Source organism: Psammomys obesus, unplaced genomic scaffold, assembly GCF_907164565.1.
Source record: "Psammomys obesus unplaced genomic scaffold, mPsaObe1.curated_primary_1811, whole genome shotgun sequence".
Classification (NCBI taxonomy): domain Eukaryota; kingdom Metazoa; phylum Chordata; class Mammalia; order Rodentia; family Muridae; genus Psammomys; species Psammomys obesus.
In genome coordinates this window covers 961,370-979,911 of record NW_026594311.1, presented here as the reverse complement: position 1 = coordinate 979,911, position 18,542 = coordinate 961,370, and the positions used below count along the sequence as shown (strand labels likewise).

At 39.5% G+C, this 18,542-nt stretch overlaps 1 protein-coding gene and 1 pseudogene across 1 annotated transcript in view; both read right to left on the bottom strand.

Annotated features, from left to right (window-relative positions):
* The window catches only part of Ipp (intracisternal A particle-promoted polypeptide), a 34,925-nt gene that overhangs the window by 5,568 nt on the left and 10,815 nt on the right, over positions 1-18,542 (bottom strand). The window contains exons 5-8 of the mRNA XM_055618546.1: positions 14,488-14,655; positions 9,381-9,518; positions 6,370-6,492; positions 4,193-4,413 (exon numbers count right to left, since the gene is read on the bottom strand). Coding sequence (XP_055474521.1) covers positions 4,193-4,413; positions 6,370-6,492; positions 9,381-9,518; positions 14,488-14,655 — 650 coding nt within the window. The remainder of the gene's footprint in view (positions 1-4,192; positions 4,414-6,369; positions 6,493-9,380; positions 9,519-14,487; positions 14,656-18,542) is intronic.
* Positions 17,701-18,098, bottom strand: LOC129685087 (60S ribosomal protein L35a-like; annotated as a pseudogene).

The following is an 18,542-nucleotide window of genomic DNA, read 5'->3' as shown; positions in this document are numbered from 1 at the left end:
TAGATGCTTGCCAGGCAGGAATTGCCTGGCAAGCATCTATTGGTCAAGATGCTACATTTTGAATCGATTGGCTATAGGAAGGTTCCCAGACCATTGACCATGACCAGGTGTCCCTCCCTAGGGGGAGGGTCCAGTTTCCTAGCAACTGTATCTCTAGTGGGTGGGGAAAGAATGCTGTGAGGTAGCTCTCCCCTCAGGGCATTACTAACTTTTTACTGCACCTACTCTAGGTTTTAACCATAGCTGCTACTTTATCCTTTGGTCTCTCACTAGTAGGAATAAAAATTATGATGGCTTGCCCCAATATGTTTCAGAGAGGAAGAATATATTAGTAAGTAGCCCAGAACCCATTCTTGTGATATTTATTTTTTCAGTTATTTATTTATTTTTGGATTTTCAAGACAGGGTTTTTCTATGTAGCCTTGATTGTCCTGGATTTGCTTTGTAGACCAGGCTGGCCTCGAACTCACAGCAATCTGCCTGCCTCTGCTTCCCTGAGTGCTGCGATTATAGGCATGTGCCACCAAGCCCAACTCATTCTTGTGATATTTTGGTGGAGAATGTAGCAGCTTTCTGTCCCTGTCCTAAAACCTTGCTCAAGGCTAAACTGAAGAGTGAGATAATTAGCGCTGGCAGAGGTTTCAAGACAGCCTAGTATCAGCTGTGCTGCATGGCTACTAGTGGTCACTCTTTTGCAGCTCTACAATGAAAAGGAGCAAGTGAGCAAGGAAAAAAGTTTATTTTCATGTTTTTTTTAAAAGATTTATTCATTATTTATATAATCTTCTGTCTGCGTGTACACCTGCACACCAGAAGAGGGCACCAGATCTCATTCTAGATGACTGTGAGCCACCATGTGGTTGCTGGGAATTGAATTCAGGTCCTCTGGAAAAGCAGCCAGTGCTCTTAACCTCTGAGCTGTATCTCCAGCCTGGAATTTTTTTTTTTTTTAAATATAGTTTGAGAAGGAAAAAGGAGCACCAAGAACTGAAATGAAGCTAAGTACAGTGCTCAAGGAGATACAAAGTTGTTGTTGTTTTGTTTTGTTTTTAGGCCTGGTGTTACATGAAGTACAGGGAGTAGTAAGATCCCACCAAGCTAAGCTTCTAACTTGTGAAAAGGAATTAAAGAAAAGCTTAAGCAGTGAAGGAAACCATCACCAACTGAAAGCTGATGCAAATGTAACTGAACAACAGGAACAAATTCCAGCCCCATCAAGCAGGAAAACTTGGCAGCTTTAGCCATGTGATTCTAGCTTTAGAGTCAAGGATACAAGAAAAGGGTTTTGCAGTATCTATGGCTTTAGCCGCTGAGGCCAGGTGTGTGTCAGGGTTGTCCCTGTCTGGAGGACCAGAGAGGCCACTGCATGAAGCTGTAAAGGTGCAGCCTGAATTTCTTTGGATCCCAAGATGATGATGCCAGAGTTGTAGGATTATCTGCCAGAGAGCTGCAGACCAGTTATGAAACCAGCCTGAGAGAGAGAGAAGAATGTCACAGTCACATGAGCTGATTGTTTCTACATGCATGTTTATGTGCACTACATGTAGGTAAGTGCTAATGGAGTTCAGAGGGTGTTGGAATTAGGAGTTACAGGTTGTTATTAGCTGCCTGATATGGGTGCTAAAAACAGATTTCAGGCCCTCTGGAAGAGCAGTAACTGCTCTAAACTGATGATCTATCTCCTCGGCCCCAGAAATTATTTCTTAAAAAAAGAGGCAGCCACTTGTGATGGTACATTCCTTTAAACCCAGTACTTGGGATGAAAAGGCAGGGAGATTCCAGGGAGTTGAAGACCAGCTTGGTCCACACAGTAAGTTTCCAGACAGCCAATGAAACATGATGAGACTGTTTCAAAAAATAGTAATAATAAGAAAAATAAATTAAAATATATAAATGCAGGGAAAGAAAAGAGGCTGGAAAGATGGGTCATTAGTTAAGAGCACTTGCTACTTCCAAAGGACCTGAATTCAAATCCCAGGACCCATATCTGGTGACTCACAACCACCTATACCCACAACTCCTAGGGACTTTTATTCACACCCGACCTCTTCGGATATCTGAACACACATGGAAGGCACACAGACATACACACATAAATATAAACAAACCTTTATTTTATTTCTTTCCTTATTTATTTGTTTTTTCAAGACAGGGTTTCTTTGTGGAGCTCTGGCTGTCTTGGAACTGAGATTGGCCTCAAACTCAGATATCCACCTGCCTCTGCCTCTCAAGTTGTGGGATTAAAGATAGTGACACCACCACATGTTCAAGACCTTGTCTTAAAAAAACATAGGAACTGGTACATACACACAATAATATTAAATACTTAAAAAATTGTAAAATACAAAATATAATTCAAACTGCCCAGGTAGCTCAGCAGGTACAGGTATGTACCACCAAGGCCAACAATTAGAATCCAATCCCTAGGATCCACATAATGGAAAGAGAGAACCAACTCCTATAAATGGTCCTCTGATCTTCACATACACGATGTGGAAACTACACACACTCACAGACAAACACACATATATACACACAATAAATAAATAAGTAAAATTAAATGAAAATTTAAAAAGAAATAGAAATTAGTAATTAAAAGATGCCTAGAAAAGCCTCAGGCAGTGGTAATATATGCTTTTAATCCCAGGAGGAAGAAGCAATCTGAGTTCAAGGCCAGCCCGGTCTACATAGTGAGTTCCAGGAAAGCCCTGGTTACACAGAGAAACCTTGTTTTGAAAAACAAAACAAAACAAAAAACAAAAAGATACCTAAAAATCTTTACATGTTGGTAAATTAAATAATATATACATTTATATATTTTCATGTTAGTGCTGTGGATTGGACCCATGGACTCACAGTGGCTAAGTGTGCAATTTACTACTTAGTTATTACTCCCAAACTAGTAAGATAATTATAACAACCCACAGGTCCAAATAAAAATTACTAGAGAAATTAGAAAATATTTTAAGGTAAATACTAATTAAAATACAAGTCCTCAAGAAATAACTCAGTGATTAAGAATTCTCACTGCTATTAGAGGACCCAGTTTTCATTCCTAGTCCCCAAATTTGATACCCCACAACTGTCTATAACTTAACTTCTAGGGGACCCACTGCTCTCTGATCTCCAAAGGCATCTGCATTCATGTGGTACACATAAACTCACGTCGCCTCAACATGTACACACACAAAGAACAATAAAGTTTAAAAAATGAAAACATAATAAAATAGCTTGTCAAATAAGTAGGATGAAGTTAAAATGGTAGCTAAAGATAACACTGGTAATATAGCAGTGTTTCTACTTGCACATACAAATCAACAAAAATTTTAAAAATTTTAAGTTATTTAAGTTGTTGTGCCTTCTTGTATGTCTTACACCACTTGGGCCTGCTGCCCAAGGAAGCAAAAAGAGGATGTTGGATATTCTAGAACTAGAGTTACAGATAGTTGTAAGCCACCACACAGGTGCTGGAAACTGAACCTGGGTCACCTCCTGCAAAAGCAACCAGTACTCTTAACCACTGAACAATCCCTCTACCCCACACCAAAATTTAAAAGAATATGTATAGCTATAAAAGATAAGAAAATGAAGATTTATAGTCTGTCATCTCAGTTTCTAATTTAATTAACTAGAAAAAAGCAAAAATCCAACATACACAAGAAAAAATAAAAATAGAAAAAATTCAATAGTGATGCCTAAAGTTGTTTCTTTAAAAAAGAGAGAGAGAGAGAGAAAAGATGATGGTCTAGACCTAGGCCCCCTGCACATACATGGCTGTGGCTGATGGCCAGCTTGGTCTTCTTGTGGGTCACCTGGCAAGTAGAGATGGGTATGCTTCTAACATGGACTATATTGCCTGCTTTGGATCACTTTCTCCTGGCAAGGCTACCTTGCCAGGCCTCAGGGGCTGAGGATATGCTCAGTCCTCATGTGACTTGATGTGATTGGGGAAGGCTGATACGGGAGGAGGAGGGCTCCTTTTTTCTGGGAGGAAAGGGAGAGGGGAAAGAGGAAGGAGAAGAGGGGGACTGGGAGGTGGGAGGGGGTACCCTTGGGATATAAAGTAAACAAACAGAAAATTAAAAAAAAAAAGTTGAGAAATGTTCAAAATAATGAGTAAAACTGATCACTACAGATTTAATAGGTATTAAAAGAAAATATGACACTAAACATTTGAAGTCAACAAACCTACCTCTTCAAAGGAGTACTTTTCTACAGTATGAAGAACATCTTGTGTCTCATTCCATCCTCCAATAGCATAGACGCTATCATTGAGTGCTGCCACTCCAAGATATGCTCTTCTGGTTCCCATGGGAGGAAGTGGAGACCAACGCTTGGAAAGTGGATCATAAACTTCGAAAGAATGAAGCTCTAGCCCCTCATTGTTGATTCCTCCAACTATATAAATTAAACCTGAAAAATGGAAGATTTCTGCTCAGTTTCTATTGAACAGATATAAACCAACCAGAGGCATGGTGGTAAATGCCTCTGATCACAGCAGAGGAGACAGAGGCAGTCAGATCTGAGTTCAAGGCCAGCCTGGTCTACTTAGTGGGTTCCAGAACAATAACTAGAGCTACATAGTAAGACCCTGTCTTTAAAAAATTATTTTGGTACTCTCTCCCTACTTGTGGAAAAACAGGAAGCACATTTACCTACTAATTCATTACTCTAGTACCTAGCTGAAGTTTCTTTTTTTGTCTGTTTGGTTGGTTTTTTGAGACAGGGTCTCTTTTTGTAGACCAGGCTGGCTTCCAACTTACAGAGATGCCACAGCCAGGGAGCCATGGGATGGAGTGAATGGGCAGAGGAGCCAGTCCAGAATAAGAGTGGGTTGAGGCATGTCCAAATCCCCGAAATCTCATCCTGAGATTGGAAGGAGTAGGACTGCTCGCCCCTCTGCCCTGGGTCCTGCATGCCCAGCTCACATAGATCTATTCTCTACCTTCCCTCTCAAGGAGGTCACATAGCCTGGTAGCCAGGTTAAACTTCCTCTTTCCTTATAAAGTCATGTCCAAAAACACCTGGAATTCCTCCTCATGCAAGGATGCCTCATAGGAAGCATCCCAACATCCTGGCCCTGGCATCCCAGCATCCTGGCCCTGGCCAATAATGTACACTCACCTTGAAAAGCCCCTACCTACCCTTCAAAGGTTTAAGGAGCCTTTGTTCTCCCTAAATTAAACAAGCTGTCTCAATGAAGCCGTCTCCTGAGAAGTCTATTTCTCGAACCACTCACAGATACCTGAGGTCTCTTTCATTCCTGGCCATTCCTGCCCTGCTTTCTCTCTCAGGATCCACCAGTCAAGGTTGGGGGCCAATTTTACCATAACGGGCAGACAGGGAAATGGAGCCTGAACCTCCCAAGTGCTGGGATTAAAGGTGTACATCACCATATCCATCCCCTATATTAAGTTTTAACTTAGTTTTCTTTATTACAGAAAAATTATTCTGGCAATACAGAAACAAAATACCAATGATACAAGAGGTAAAAGCCAGAACTTCTACACTACTAACAATATTCCTATAACAACAGACCTAAAATACATTGTGAAAATAGGGCCTCAAATAGTTTTTTTAATTTATACCTATTTCCTTTTTCTGTCACATGTACCTGTGTGTGCATGCCATAGCACATGAATGGAGGTCAGTGGACAGTTTGCAGGAGTTGGTTCTCTTCTACCCTGTGGGTTCCAGAAATCAAACTCAGTCAGATTTGGTTATCAGTTCCTTTACCAGCCACATGTGGTGGTATAAACCTTTGATCCCAACACTAAGGGAGGCACAGGCAGATATTTCTCTGTGAGTTCAAGGCCAACCTGTCCAAGACAAATTGAGTACAGGACAGCCTAGTCTACACAGAGAAACCCTGTATCAAAAAAAAAAAATTCCTTTACTTATTGGGCCATCTTGTCTACATTTCAAACTGTTTTATAAATAGATTTTTATACATATACACATATACATAAACACAAAGATCTGCCTGCCTCTGCATCCTGAGTGCTGGGATTAAAGGTATGCACCACCACGCCCAGCACCCCAAAACTACTTTTTTTTTTTTAAGTTTTTGTTTCTTTTGAGATTGAGTTTCTTTGTGCAGCCTTGACTGTCCTGGACTCGTCTTGTAGACCGGACGAGCCTTGAACTCACAGACATCTGCTTGCCTCTGCCTCCCCTCCCAAGTGCTGAGATTACAAGCATGCATCATCGAGCCCAGCTCCAAAACTACTTTTTAACATAACTTCTGTATCTTTAAATTGTTATACTAATCAAGGTCAATTCTAAGCCCAATACGTACATATATAGCAAATAACAAATACTGTATTGCTGATAACCGAATAGAAAAAAAAAATCTTATAAAAGCATTACCTTGCATTTCACAGCACCCAAAGTAGTACCGTGACACTCCCATGTTGCCAACAACTTCCCATTTATTTTCATCAGGATCATATCGTTCGATGGTGTTGCCAATCTCACCTCCAACCCACCCACCTAAAACATAACAAAAAATAATCATTTCTGAGACAAAGGAATCTTATTTATGACAATGAATTTACAAACCACCTAATCCAACTATTTCATATTACAGAGGAGTCCACATGGACCAGAGAGGTAATGTGTCAAAGTTGACATGAAAATTCAGAAAGTAATTATGAGTAAAGCAGATTCATTCATTCATTACAAACAAACATAGAAACAATTAGTAAATTATATGAGAAATATTTTTCCCAAAACTTTTATTTATTTATTTTTTTTAATTCTTACAACAGTTTCATTATATAACCCTGGTTATTCTGGAACTCACAGAGCTCTGTCCACATCTGCCTCCAGAGTGCTGGGATTGAAGATATACACTAATAGCCAGGTGGTGGTGGCACATGCCTTTAATCCCAATACACAGGAGGCAGATCTCTGTGTTTGAGGCCACCCTGGTCTACAAAGTGAGTTCCAGGAAAGCCAGGCCTACACTGAGAAACCTTGTCTTCAAAGACCTAAAACAAAGTTGGGCGCTGTGGTAAACTCCTGTAATCTCAGCACTCACTCAAGAAGGCAGAGGCAGGTGGATCACTATGAGTTCAAGTCCCACTTGGTCTATAAACTGAGTCCAGGACAGCCAAGGCTACACAGAGAAACCCTGTCTTGAAAAAGCAAAACAAAATAAAACCCAAAAAACTAAAACAAACAAACGAAAAAACCACATTAACACACCTGACCCCAATTTTTTTTTTCTTTTTTGACAAGGTCTCACTATGCAGCACTGGCTGGCCAGGACCTCACTATGTAGACCAGACTGGCCTTGAACTCATGGATATCTTCCTGCTTCTACTGCCCATGCCCTACTACCCTAAACTGGTTTTTAACATGACCTCTGTATCTTCAAAATTGTTAATACTTATCAGGGCCAATTCTAAGCCAAACCACAGCATACTATTTATTTAGGATGAATTTAGGGACTTCAAAAAGTTTTTTTTGTCCTCAAGTATCATTTTCTAAATATTCTCCAGGTTTGTTTGTTTGTTTGTTTGAGACAGGGTATCACTGTGTACTTCTGGCTTCCCTGAAGCTCACTATGTAGATCAGGCTGGCCTTGAACTCAGCTCTGCCTGCCTCTGCCTCCTGTCCAATTATTTTTTGGTTGTATTTGTTAAGTTGGTTTACTGGTTATTTTTATTACTTCTTTTATTTTTTGAGGTTATAGTTACATCATTTCTTCTCTTGTCTCCCTTTAAATTCTTGCACATGGCATATACTCCTTGATCTCTTTAAATTCATGACTTCTCAAAAAACCTGGGCCCAGAGGGCCCTGCAGAGACCAATACTCCAACCAAGGACCATGCATGGAGAGGACCTAAACACCCTGCTCAGAGGAAGCCCATAGGCTGCTCAGTTCCCAAGTGGGTTCCCTAGTAAGGGGGGCAGGGGCTGTCTCTGATATGAACTCAGTGGTCGGCTCCTTGATCACTTCCCCCTGGGGTTGGGGTACAGCTTTGCCAGGACACAGAGAAAGATGATGCAGCCAGCCCTAGTGAGACCTAATAGGCTAGGGTCAGATGGAGGGGGAGGAGGACCTATCAGTGGACTTGGGAAGGGGCATAGAGGGAGAAGAGGGAGGGAGGGTGGGACTGGGAGGAGACAAGGGAGGGAGCTACAGCAGGTACAAAGTAAATAAATTGTAATAAATAAATTAAAAAAAAAAAAAAAGAATTCCCCAATCAGACTGAAAATGGGAGGGGGTAAATATGGGAAAATATTTTTCAACATTTACATTGCATTTTCAATTTTGTGATGAAATTCATGTGCTTTTAAATATATCTTCCTACTAAAATATTTATGGATTCTTTTTTCATTAATTATTGTTACATACATATATGTATATATATTCCTAAGTCCGTTAGTACAACCTATTCGATCTATACGTTACTTGAATGTATATTTTCAGGGCTGACCATCTGGTACTACATAAACAATTGATGTGTTCTTTCCTGGAGAAGACCACTCCACTCTCGGCATTCCTCAGGTGCCTTGTGAGCTTCCCTGCATCCATGTTAGCATGTTTATTCCTGCTGTCTTAAACATGTTCAGCTCATGTTTAGGCAGCCATGTTGGTTAAGACTTTATGGTGTATCTTCTGACATTCCTTAGAAGACAGTCTAATAGCAAACTGACCTGTATTGTTCCGATCCCCTCTTCTGCAATGATCACTGAGTCTTAGGTGTTGGTGTTTTTATTTTTGAGAAAGGGTTTCTCTGTGTAGCCCTGGCTGTCTTAGAATTTGCTCTATAGATCAGGATGGCCTTAAACTCACAAAAAGCCACCTGCCTCTGCCTCCCGAACACTGGGATTAAAGGTGTGTGTACCACCAGCAGGTGTTTTATATATTAAGAGAGGGTCTTTTAGTGTAGCTCAGGCTGGCCTAGAACTTACTGTGTACAGTTATTTGCAGTAATCCTCCAGAGCGCTGGCTCCAGAGTATTGGCCCATTCTCCAATTTTTGAAATTAAAAATATTCCCTTCATCCATATATCACAGTCAACACCTATAGTTATAGCACTCAAGAAGGAGATACAGGAGGATGGCAAGTTCAATGTTTTTAGGATAGCCTGGCTATAAAGCTATCTGTCACAAAAACAAAAACAAAAAAAAAAAAGAATTTACAGAGCCAAAAAGATACATTCTTTTTTTCTCTCTCTCTCTTCAAGACAAGGTCTCACTATGCAACCCTTCCTGTCCTGGAATTTACTATGTAAACCAGGTTGGCCTTGAAATCCCACCTGTCTCTTCCAGCCATACATCAAGATGCAAATTTCTTATGTCAGTAAGAACCATCTCTAAAGTTGTCAGATCCCAACAACTGAATTAATATCAAACAGCATAATTACCCAAAGCATAGATAGCCCCGTAACACACACATACTCCCAAGCCACATCGGGGGTGATTCATTGAAGCGACAATTGTCCATTGTTTAGTAACTGGATCATAACATTCAGTACAGTCAAAAATCATCGAATCCTTTTCACCTGATTTAAAAAAAGAGAGTCACATCTGGTTTAGTGATGCTAACAAAATAAAATTATAATACAATATTCAGCAGCATTCTTATTTTCTGTTTTCAGAAACCAACCATTATGTCTAATTTTAAAATAGCCATTAAAAGTCTTTCCTAGCAAGCAATATTTTTTTAATTCAAAGCACTGTCATTTATTAAAGACCATATAAAGAACAAAGGCACATGACTTTCTAATTATTTATTCTAATTCTACCACCTAAACAATCCAGGTAAACTTTGAGGAAACAATTTTCATTTTAACACTCCCATTACTTTTCAGGTAATAATTTGTGTTTATGGCCTGGTACAATGAATTTTCATGTAATTATAATCCATATGTAGCGTAGCGACAAAAAGAAAATAAAATTTAAGAAATTATATACTTAAAATACACTATATTCAGAATACTATAGTAGGTAGGGGAAAGTTGTTTTCTTTTCTGGTTTGAGCACTGGAATATGTACACTCCAGTAAATAACGCCTATTATGTACACGCAAGCAACTAATTAAACTCAGCAGCCACTCCACACACAGCTTAAAAAACAAAACAAAACAAAACAAAACAGAATTAGGTGTGGGACTGGTTGGAATGAAGGGGTATACTTAGCATCTATCCATGAAGCCTTATGTTCAATCACACACACACACACACACACACACACACACACACACACACACACACCATCAATCTAACCACAGATTTACAAAGCTCCAGTTGACAGAATTTATATCCTGAGATACTGGGACATGCTAGGGAACTGCTTTATTCTCACTACTTGGGAGGCAGAGGTAAGGGGATTTCTGTGAATTCAAGGCCAGCCTGATCTATGTATTGAGACCCTGTCCCAAAATTTAAAAAAGTTATTAAAATAAACTTAGAGAAAATTCTAAGTTAAGGACCATCTAGAAAAATAAAGATGTATGTTTGTGAACTGTAAGAGTCAGTGTGGAGACTGGAGAGATGGATCAGCAGTTAAGAACATTTGCTGTTCTTGCAGAGGACCAGGGTTCAGTACCCAGCAGCCACATGATGGTTCAGAACCATCCATAACTCCAGTTCCAAAGAATACACCTTGTTTTGACTTCCTTGGGAATTACAAATATGTTGTATAAATACATACATATATGCAAAACACTCATACATAAAATAAATAAACCTTCTAAAAAACTGTCAATGTAACTGTAGGAGGGAGAAAGAGACCTTAAGCAAGGAAAAGGAAAAAATAAACCAACATGAAGGGTAATGGAATACATGTGAAATAGAAGCAAAGGGAGGACTATTTGGGGATGAAGGAGATCAGCAAGGAGATGGAGGGGGACACTAAAGAAGGAAGACAAATGCTATAATGAAACACGTAACTGTGTGCCAAGCTAAAAAATCAATTTGAAAACATCAATGTAAAGACGATAATTATCCTTAAACTAATATACAGATTTAATGTAACCCTAGCTATCAATCCAGTTCTTAAAACATATTTAACAAGCAATTGCAAAATTGATATGGCCCCCCTCCAAACATCTGAAGTTTGTTGCTGCTTTGAAAACATCACTCAAATGTTTTATAACTTATTTTATGGTTTACCATGACATATATAAATTTAAATAAAAGGATATGGAAATTGGGAAACAATTGATATATAAATGTGTGGTAGTTTGAATAAGAATGCCCCCCATAGCTCATAGATTTGAATGATTGGTCATTAGGGAGTGGCACTACTTGAGAAGGATTAGGAGGCGTGGCCCTATTGGAAGAGGTGTGACCTTGTTGTAGAAAGCATGTCACTGGGGATAGACTGTGGGGTTTCAAATGCTCAAGCCAGACCCAGCAACTTTTTCACTTCCTGTTGCCTGTGTATCCAGAGTTTCATCTCCTCTGGCACCATGTCTGTCTGTATGCCACCATGCTTCCTACCATGCACTATGGACTAAACTTCTGAAAATGTAAGAAAACACCAGTTAAATGTTTTCCTTTATAAGAGTTATCATAAGCCAGTCAGAGTCGTGCACGTCTGTAATCCAAGCACTCAGGGAGTAGAGGCAGACAGATCTCTGTGAGTCTACAAATCAAATCCAGGACAGCCAAGGCTACACACAGAAACGCTGTCTCTAAAAACCAAAAGGAAAAAAAAAAGTTGCTGTGGTGTCTATTCACAGCAATAGAACACCGAGACAAAGTACAATCAACCAAGAATAGTCAGACCCTAACAGAAAAGAATGAGAGGAAAAAAAAAAAGCCTCATCATGTGTTACCCCTTGGTTTTTCTTGTGTGCAGGAGTAGGAAGGTACATGTACATAAAAACCAGAGGACAACTTTCAGGAGTTGGTCCTCTCCAACAACGTGGCTTACACAGTGTCGAAGGGTTTGTACTAAGACATCATCACTGTAACACTTGGGGAGGAAAGGGTTTTGTTGATTGCAGTTTGCAGTCCACCACTGAGGGAACTCAAGGCAGAAACTCAAGGCAGGAACCTGAAGGCAGGCACTGATAAAGAGGCCTTGAAGGAATATTGGTTACTGGCTTACTACTCATGGCTTGCTCAGTCTGTTTTCTTATAGAACCAGGACCATCTGCCCAGAGGTGGCACCACCCATAGTGAGATGAGCCCTCCCAGAAACACCACCAATTTTAAAAAATGGCCCACAAGCTTGCCTGCAAGCCAGCACAATGGAGTTATTTTCTCAATTAAAATTCTTTCTTCCTCAATGATATTATCTTGTGTCAAGTTGATTAAAAACAATCCAGCACACAGGGAACTCAGGTTCTTAGACTTGGTGGTAATCACTCTTATCTGCTGAGTCATCTTGCTGGCCCTAAACTAAGATTTTTAATAGAGTCAAAGTAATTAAGATTAAGACAAGTAAAAAACTAAAAAAACATTACATTCCCAGGTATGTCAAAGTTACTATAGAACAAAGGGAAAATAAGAATAAGGGGAAATAGCTCTGATAGCTGGTTATATGTGAAAGGAAAAAAAAAAGTGATTCCCTATTGCATGTTATCCATAAAAACTCAATTCCAGGTTTATTATACACATAAATGTAACAATAAAAATTTTATTTAAAAATAAAGGTATATAAGGCTATCAGTTTTGAGTAAGAATGTCTTAAGATAGATGAACTTTGCTTTTAATCCCAGCACTCTGGGAGGCAGAGGCAGACGGATCACTGTGAGTTTGGGGCCAGCCTGGTCTACAAAGTGAGTCCAGGATAGCCAAGGCTACACAGAGAAACCCTGTCTCAGAAAAAAAAAAAAAAAAAAAAAGGGCAGTGGAGAAATGGCTCAGCAGTTAAGAGCACTGTCTGCTCTTCCAGAGGTTCTGAGTTCAATTCCCAGCAACCACATGGTGACTCACAACCATCTGTAATAAGATCTGGTGCCTCTTCTGGCATCCAGGTGTACATGCAGCTAGGACACTCACACACTCACACACACACACACACACACACACACACTCACACACACACACACACACACACACACACACATATAAAACAAACAAATAAACAAATAAGACCAAAATACTACCTATTCTTACAGGGCTATTTGCAAAGGTGACCCCTAGCTGGAATCTGGAAATACAACAGATAAACCGTGAAAAAACAAATAATGAGTGGCTTGTTCTTCCTGAACTGTAGCAGTGTAGTTTATACTGAACATGCTTCCCACTTAGTTGTTATATATTTATTTATGTTTTGAAATAGGGTTGTTTTTTTTTTGTTTGTTTTTTAGTCCTGGCTATCCTGGATTTCCCTATGTAGACTAAACTGGCCTGCCGGGGGTAATCTCTTGTGCACTGTGTAAGGTTGTCTCTGTATATTCAAGTTCTGATTTCTGTGTCAGCAGAAAGCTGAGGACAGGCTGACTCTGGCACTGTTATTTTTATGAAGCATCACCTGTCTCAGTGTTTTATAAACATCTCCATCACCTTCTGATTGGTTTAATAACGAGCTGTATGGTCTATAGCAGGCAGGAGAGGACAGGAACTCTGGGAAAGAACTAGGCACAGAAGATTCACTAGCCAAACAAAACAAAGAGGCACTGACACTGAGGAGCAGTACCAAGCCACACAGCAGAATGTAATAGATTAGTATAAACAGGTTAAGTTATAGGAACTAGTTGGAAACAACCCTAAGCTAAGGCCAAACTTTCATATTAATAAAAAGTCTCCATGTCATTACTTGGGGAGCTGGTGGGTCCAGACAGTCTGTTGATACTCGCCTCAAACTTACTACTATCTGTGATTTATGTAATGCTGAGATGTGAACCCAGGGCTTCCTGCAAGATAAACAAGCACTCTATCAACTAAGGTACATCTTTATCCCCCAAACTGGACTTTACCTTCAACAGTAAAGAGGGAGCCATTCTAGAGTTGAGAATAGGACAACAACATGATCAGATTCATAAAGTAAGGGTAGACTTTAGAGATAAAAACATACACATCAAGATCGGGGTATTATAATGTTGAAGTATCTTTATCTACATAAATACTAATGGCCTGGATATAGAGGTGAAAGAAAGACAACCAGGAGGATGACTGAAGTTTTGACAGGGTCTTTAGTACAGTGGCTTGCCTCACATACATGAGGCCCTAAAATCAATCACTTAGTACTGAAGGAACAAAAAGGATGTTTAAAGCTTTGTTCTGACCCTCTAGGAAAATCACTGTTACCATCCAGTATTTGGCAAATCATGGGAGGAAAAAAAAAAACAGGTTTTGGTGTAAACATGTTAATTATGAAGTACATATTGGTATATAGGTCAAGTTCAAAGAGATTGTTATTATATAAGTAAATAATTTTCCATTAAAAATACCTAAGGAAGAGAGAAGAAAATGACTGAAGATGAACAAATCACATTATATAAAGGGGGAGAGGGGACCACATAGAACAATGTAGTCAAGTAGACTAATGAGAGAATTTAGATGTTTTTATTGTTACCTCCAATAGCGTAGACTATCCCTCCCAAAACCACTACTCCAAGTCCACACCGAGCCTGATGAAGTGAAGATACAGTGGTCCAATACTGGCTAAAGGTATCAAAACGCTCTACACAGCTGAGGGCTCTGCAATCACTCCAGCGGCCCCCTTGCAACCTCGTATATCCACCTAAACAAAGTAAGGAAAAAATACACAGCAAATCACTTATTGCAAAATATGGAAATGTTAGTATTGAAGAAAATCTAGGCCTCTGTATCTACACATTTATAGAGCTTAGAGACACTCATCTCTATAAAAACAGTATATAAAAGATACAACTTTCAATTATTCCAAGTCCTAGAAAATTACAGCTTACATGCAATGACAATGTTAACTCAGTGTTTCACCACCTGATCTCGGTTATAATAGAAAGCTTTATAAAATGTAAGATGGAGGGAGCCATGCATGTAGAAAAGGGTCTATGGTAAGCAAGTGAGCTTCCTGAAGGCAGCCCACCATTTTTCCACAACTGACAAAGGAGTATAGCCTGAAGAAGCATGGACCCCAGGGATTTTGCGTCCGTATTGCTTCTTGCTACGGATATGCCCTTCCATGCTTGTCGTTGCTGTATCCCTCATATATTTGGCATGGTGTAACTGAGCATGAGGGGACCCTCACTGCCTATTGTTTCTTGGATATTTACCCACTCTGTTGAGATTTCCTGCAGAATCAATATAAAGATGATTTTATACTTCCTAGTTATGACTATATAGAATTCCTGATTTGATTCAAGCGACTTTAAACCTTCCTGTAGAATAGGAAAGGTGCATAATGGAGTGCTGTGAACCTTCTTGTCAAGCACATAAATTGCAGTAGAAAGAACAGGTTTGGGACAGATTTATGATCTAGGTTCAGAGATGAGGTCATGGGTCTCTGTATGCAGTGTGATAGATAAGCCATGAACAGAAAATAGGTAATTAATTAATTTAACTATAGAAAACCTCAAAAATAAAACATAAGGTAGATGACCTATTTCTTGGTTAAAAATAAAACCTTGTTAACATATTATGTAAAAAACTATTCATTTAAACTTATAATGATCTTATGAAATAAAAGACATAAAATATTACTTTGAACTTGTAGAGCTAAAAGATAGATAAAATATGTTTAGTCAGGTGCTAGTCTTAATGGATGAACATGTAAACAGTAATCCTGTCATAACTCCTCAAAACTTCTCAACTTTATATCTAGCTGACCTATGATATAAAGAACTATTGCTTTGAAATTACAATGAATTTGCATAATGAAGAGATAGATAAAAAATATTTAGTTAGGCATGAGTAATCAATAATCCTGCTGTGTAACGACTTTATCTGTTTCTGTGATAATTACTTTTGTGGTTATAAGGTAATTTTTCTTCTAACATGAAGACTTCGCTTTAAAGAAACCAAGAAATAATAAATGGTGTGCATTACAGCCTGCTCGCTAGAGCTTTGCCCTGTCCACCAAATAAATATATGTCTGTCTGTATGTCTGTGTATCTGTCTATATGTCTGTGTGTATATGTATGTGTATGTGTGGAATTGTTCAAACTTGTTGGAACCTGTTTTTTGGAGTTTGCTTTATTTCACCTACCAAGTGTGTGTACAGTGTGTGAGTAGGTGGTTTTTCCACCTCTTCTCTTTGCTTTCTCACAGGCTCCAGACAATTAAGCTTAGTACACTCAGAGAAGATAATTAACTTCAGCACCCTCTGAGAAAAGTCCGCTGACTGATTACGGCCAACTCTACCCACACCTTCCCGATCTCCCCTGACCTGTTGACTTCAACAGTAAGTCTAGGCTATGTTCTTTGTCTAACTATAAAGTTTCATTATGACTTTTGTTTGTCTCAATTAAAAATAATGCATTGAAGGGATGATGAGATGGTCCGGTGGTTAAATGTGCATATTACTGCAAAGGACTGGGACCACCTATAATCCCAAGGATCTGACGCCTTCTTCTGGAGTTTGCAGGCCCTTGTCCTCACACATGCACATTCCCGCCAAGAGATACATGGGTGCACACACGCACACAAACACTTAGAAAAGCGGTCTGAGGGCTGGTGGATAATGGCATTTGTCATATAAGCCTAACAACGCAAGCTGCACATCTGCAATCCACACAAAGGTGTAAGGGAATAACTGATTCCACAAAAGTTGCTCTCTGACCTCCACACATGCACCATGGCTTGCGCATACACATAGATCATACACACAATAAAAAGAAATATAAAAAGTTTTTAAAAAGTAAAGCAAAAGCTAGGCAGTGGTTGTGTATGCCTTTAATTCTAGCACCCGGAATGCAGAGGCAAGTTGAGACCATCTTGGTCTACACAGTAAGTTCCAGGACAACCAGAGCTACCCAGAGAAACCTTTTTTTTTTTTTTTTTTATATTTTATTTTTTTTCTTATCAGTTACATTTTATTAACTCTGTACCCCAGCCGTGTCCCGATCCCTCATTCCCTCCCAGTCCCTCCCTCCCTCCCTCCCTCCTCTCCACCGTGCCCCTTGCCAAGTCCACTGATAGGGGGGACCTCCTCCCCATTCATCTGATCCTGTTTTATCAGGTATCTTCAGGACTGGCTGCAAAGCTCTCCTCTGTGGCCTAACAGGACTGCTCCTCCCTTGGGGGGTGGGGAGGCCAAAGAGCCAGTCATTGAGTTCCTGTTAGAAATAGTCCTTGTTCCCCTCACTATGGGAAACCAATTGGTTACTGAGCTAGAGAAACCCTGTTTTGAACAATCAAAATAGTAATAATAACAATAATGTACAACAAGGTAAAAATGGCAAATTGTGTCCCTTACACTCAGCAAAAAATTATAGTATTTGCTCCAAAAAAATGTTCACAATATGTAAAAATTACATGAAACTAAGTATGTATGTATATGTGTGTATGTATGTATATATATGTATATATATAATATGATACACATATAGAAACAATGGTATATCTAGATATCAATGGTATATATATCCATCAATTTTTTTTTCTTTTGAAACAGGGTTTCTCTGTGTAGCCTTGGCTGTCCTAGACCCACTTTATAGACAGGGCTGGCCTTGAACTCACAGCAATCTGCCTGCCTCTGCCTCCAGAGAGATGGGACTAAAGGTGTACACCACCACAACCAGCTTAATGTCCTGTATCATCATGCCCAGCCTATAAATTCACTTTTCTTTATTTACTTTTCATTAGTTTAAATCCGGGAATGGTACAGTATCACATAAATTCTGTGTCCAATAGCCTTTGTAGGAAGGTTGCTTTAGAATTTGACAAGAACCATGCCACTGTTCCCATGGGCCAGGGTTGCCTTTCCCCAGATTACTCTGGTTTGGTTTGTCTCCAGGAGTCACTGTGTTGTTTTTTGCTTTACACACATAAGCACATCTCTTGCCTGAGTAGAGGTCAATTTAATCTCGGGCATAAACACCTTCAGCTTTAAGAAGAGCTGTGTGCTCTTTGTTGCTGGAGACCTTGCTTACAGCCAGCTAAAATGGCCTTGCACCACAGCCTCCCACTTAATTTGCCTTTTAGAACTTCTGCTCCCAGTAGGACTCTACAGGTTCCAAGACGACAGAAAGAACCCTCTGACATTCGTATAGATCATGCTGCCAGCAACACTTTGGAAACCACTTATTTTATTATCCCTAACTACTGTAAGTTTTAAAATATATTTCCTTTGTCTTTCACTTGAATTTAATATTTCTTATTTATTTATGGCTTTTCAAGACAGGGTTTCTCTGTGTAGCCTTGGCTTTCCTGGACTTGCTTTGTAGACAAGGCTGGCCTCAAGCTCACAGATCTGCCTGCCTCTGTCTCCCTGAGTGCTGGGATTACATATTTACTTAGGTTTTTTAATGATACTGTCACACTGTAGCTGAGGCTAACTCAGAATGCACTATGTTAACCCATGCTGACTTTGAATTTCTGGCATTCCTTCTGCCTCAGCCTCCGAATTCTAGAACTGTAGGCATGACCCACTATGCTTAGCAAAATTTTAACTTTTACAGACATGGTTCTTGTGCTGGTGAAGTAGCT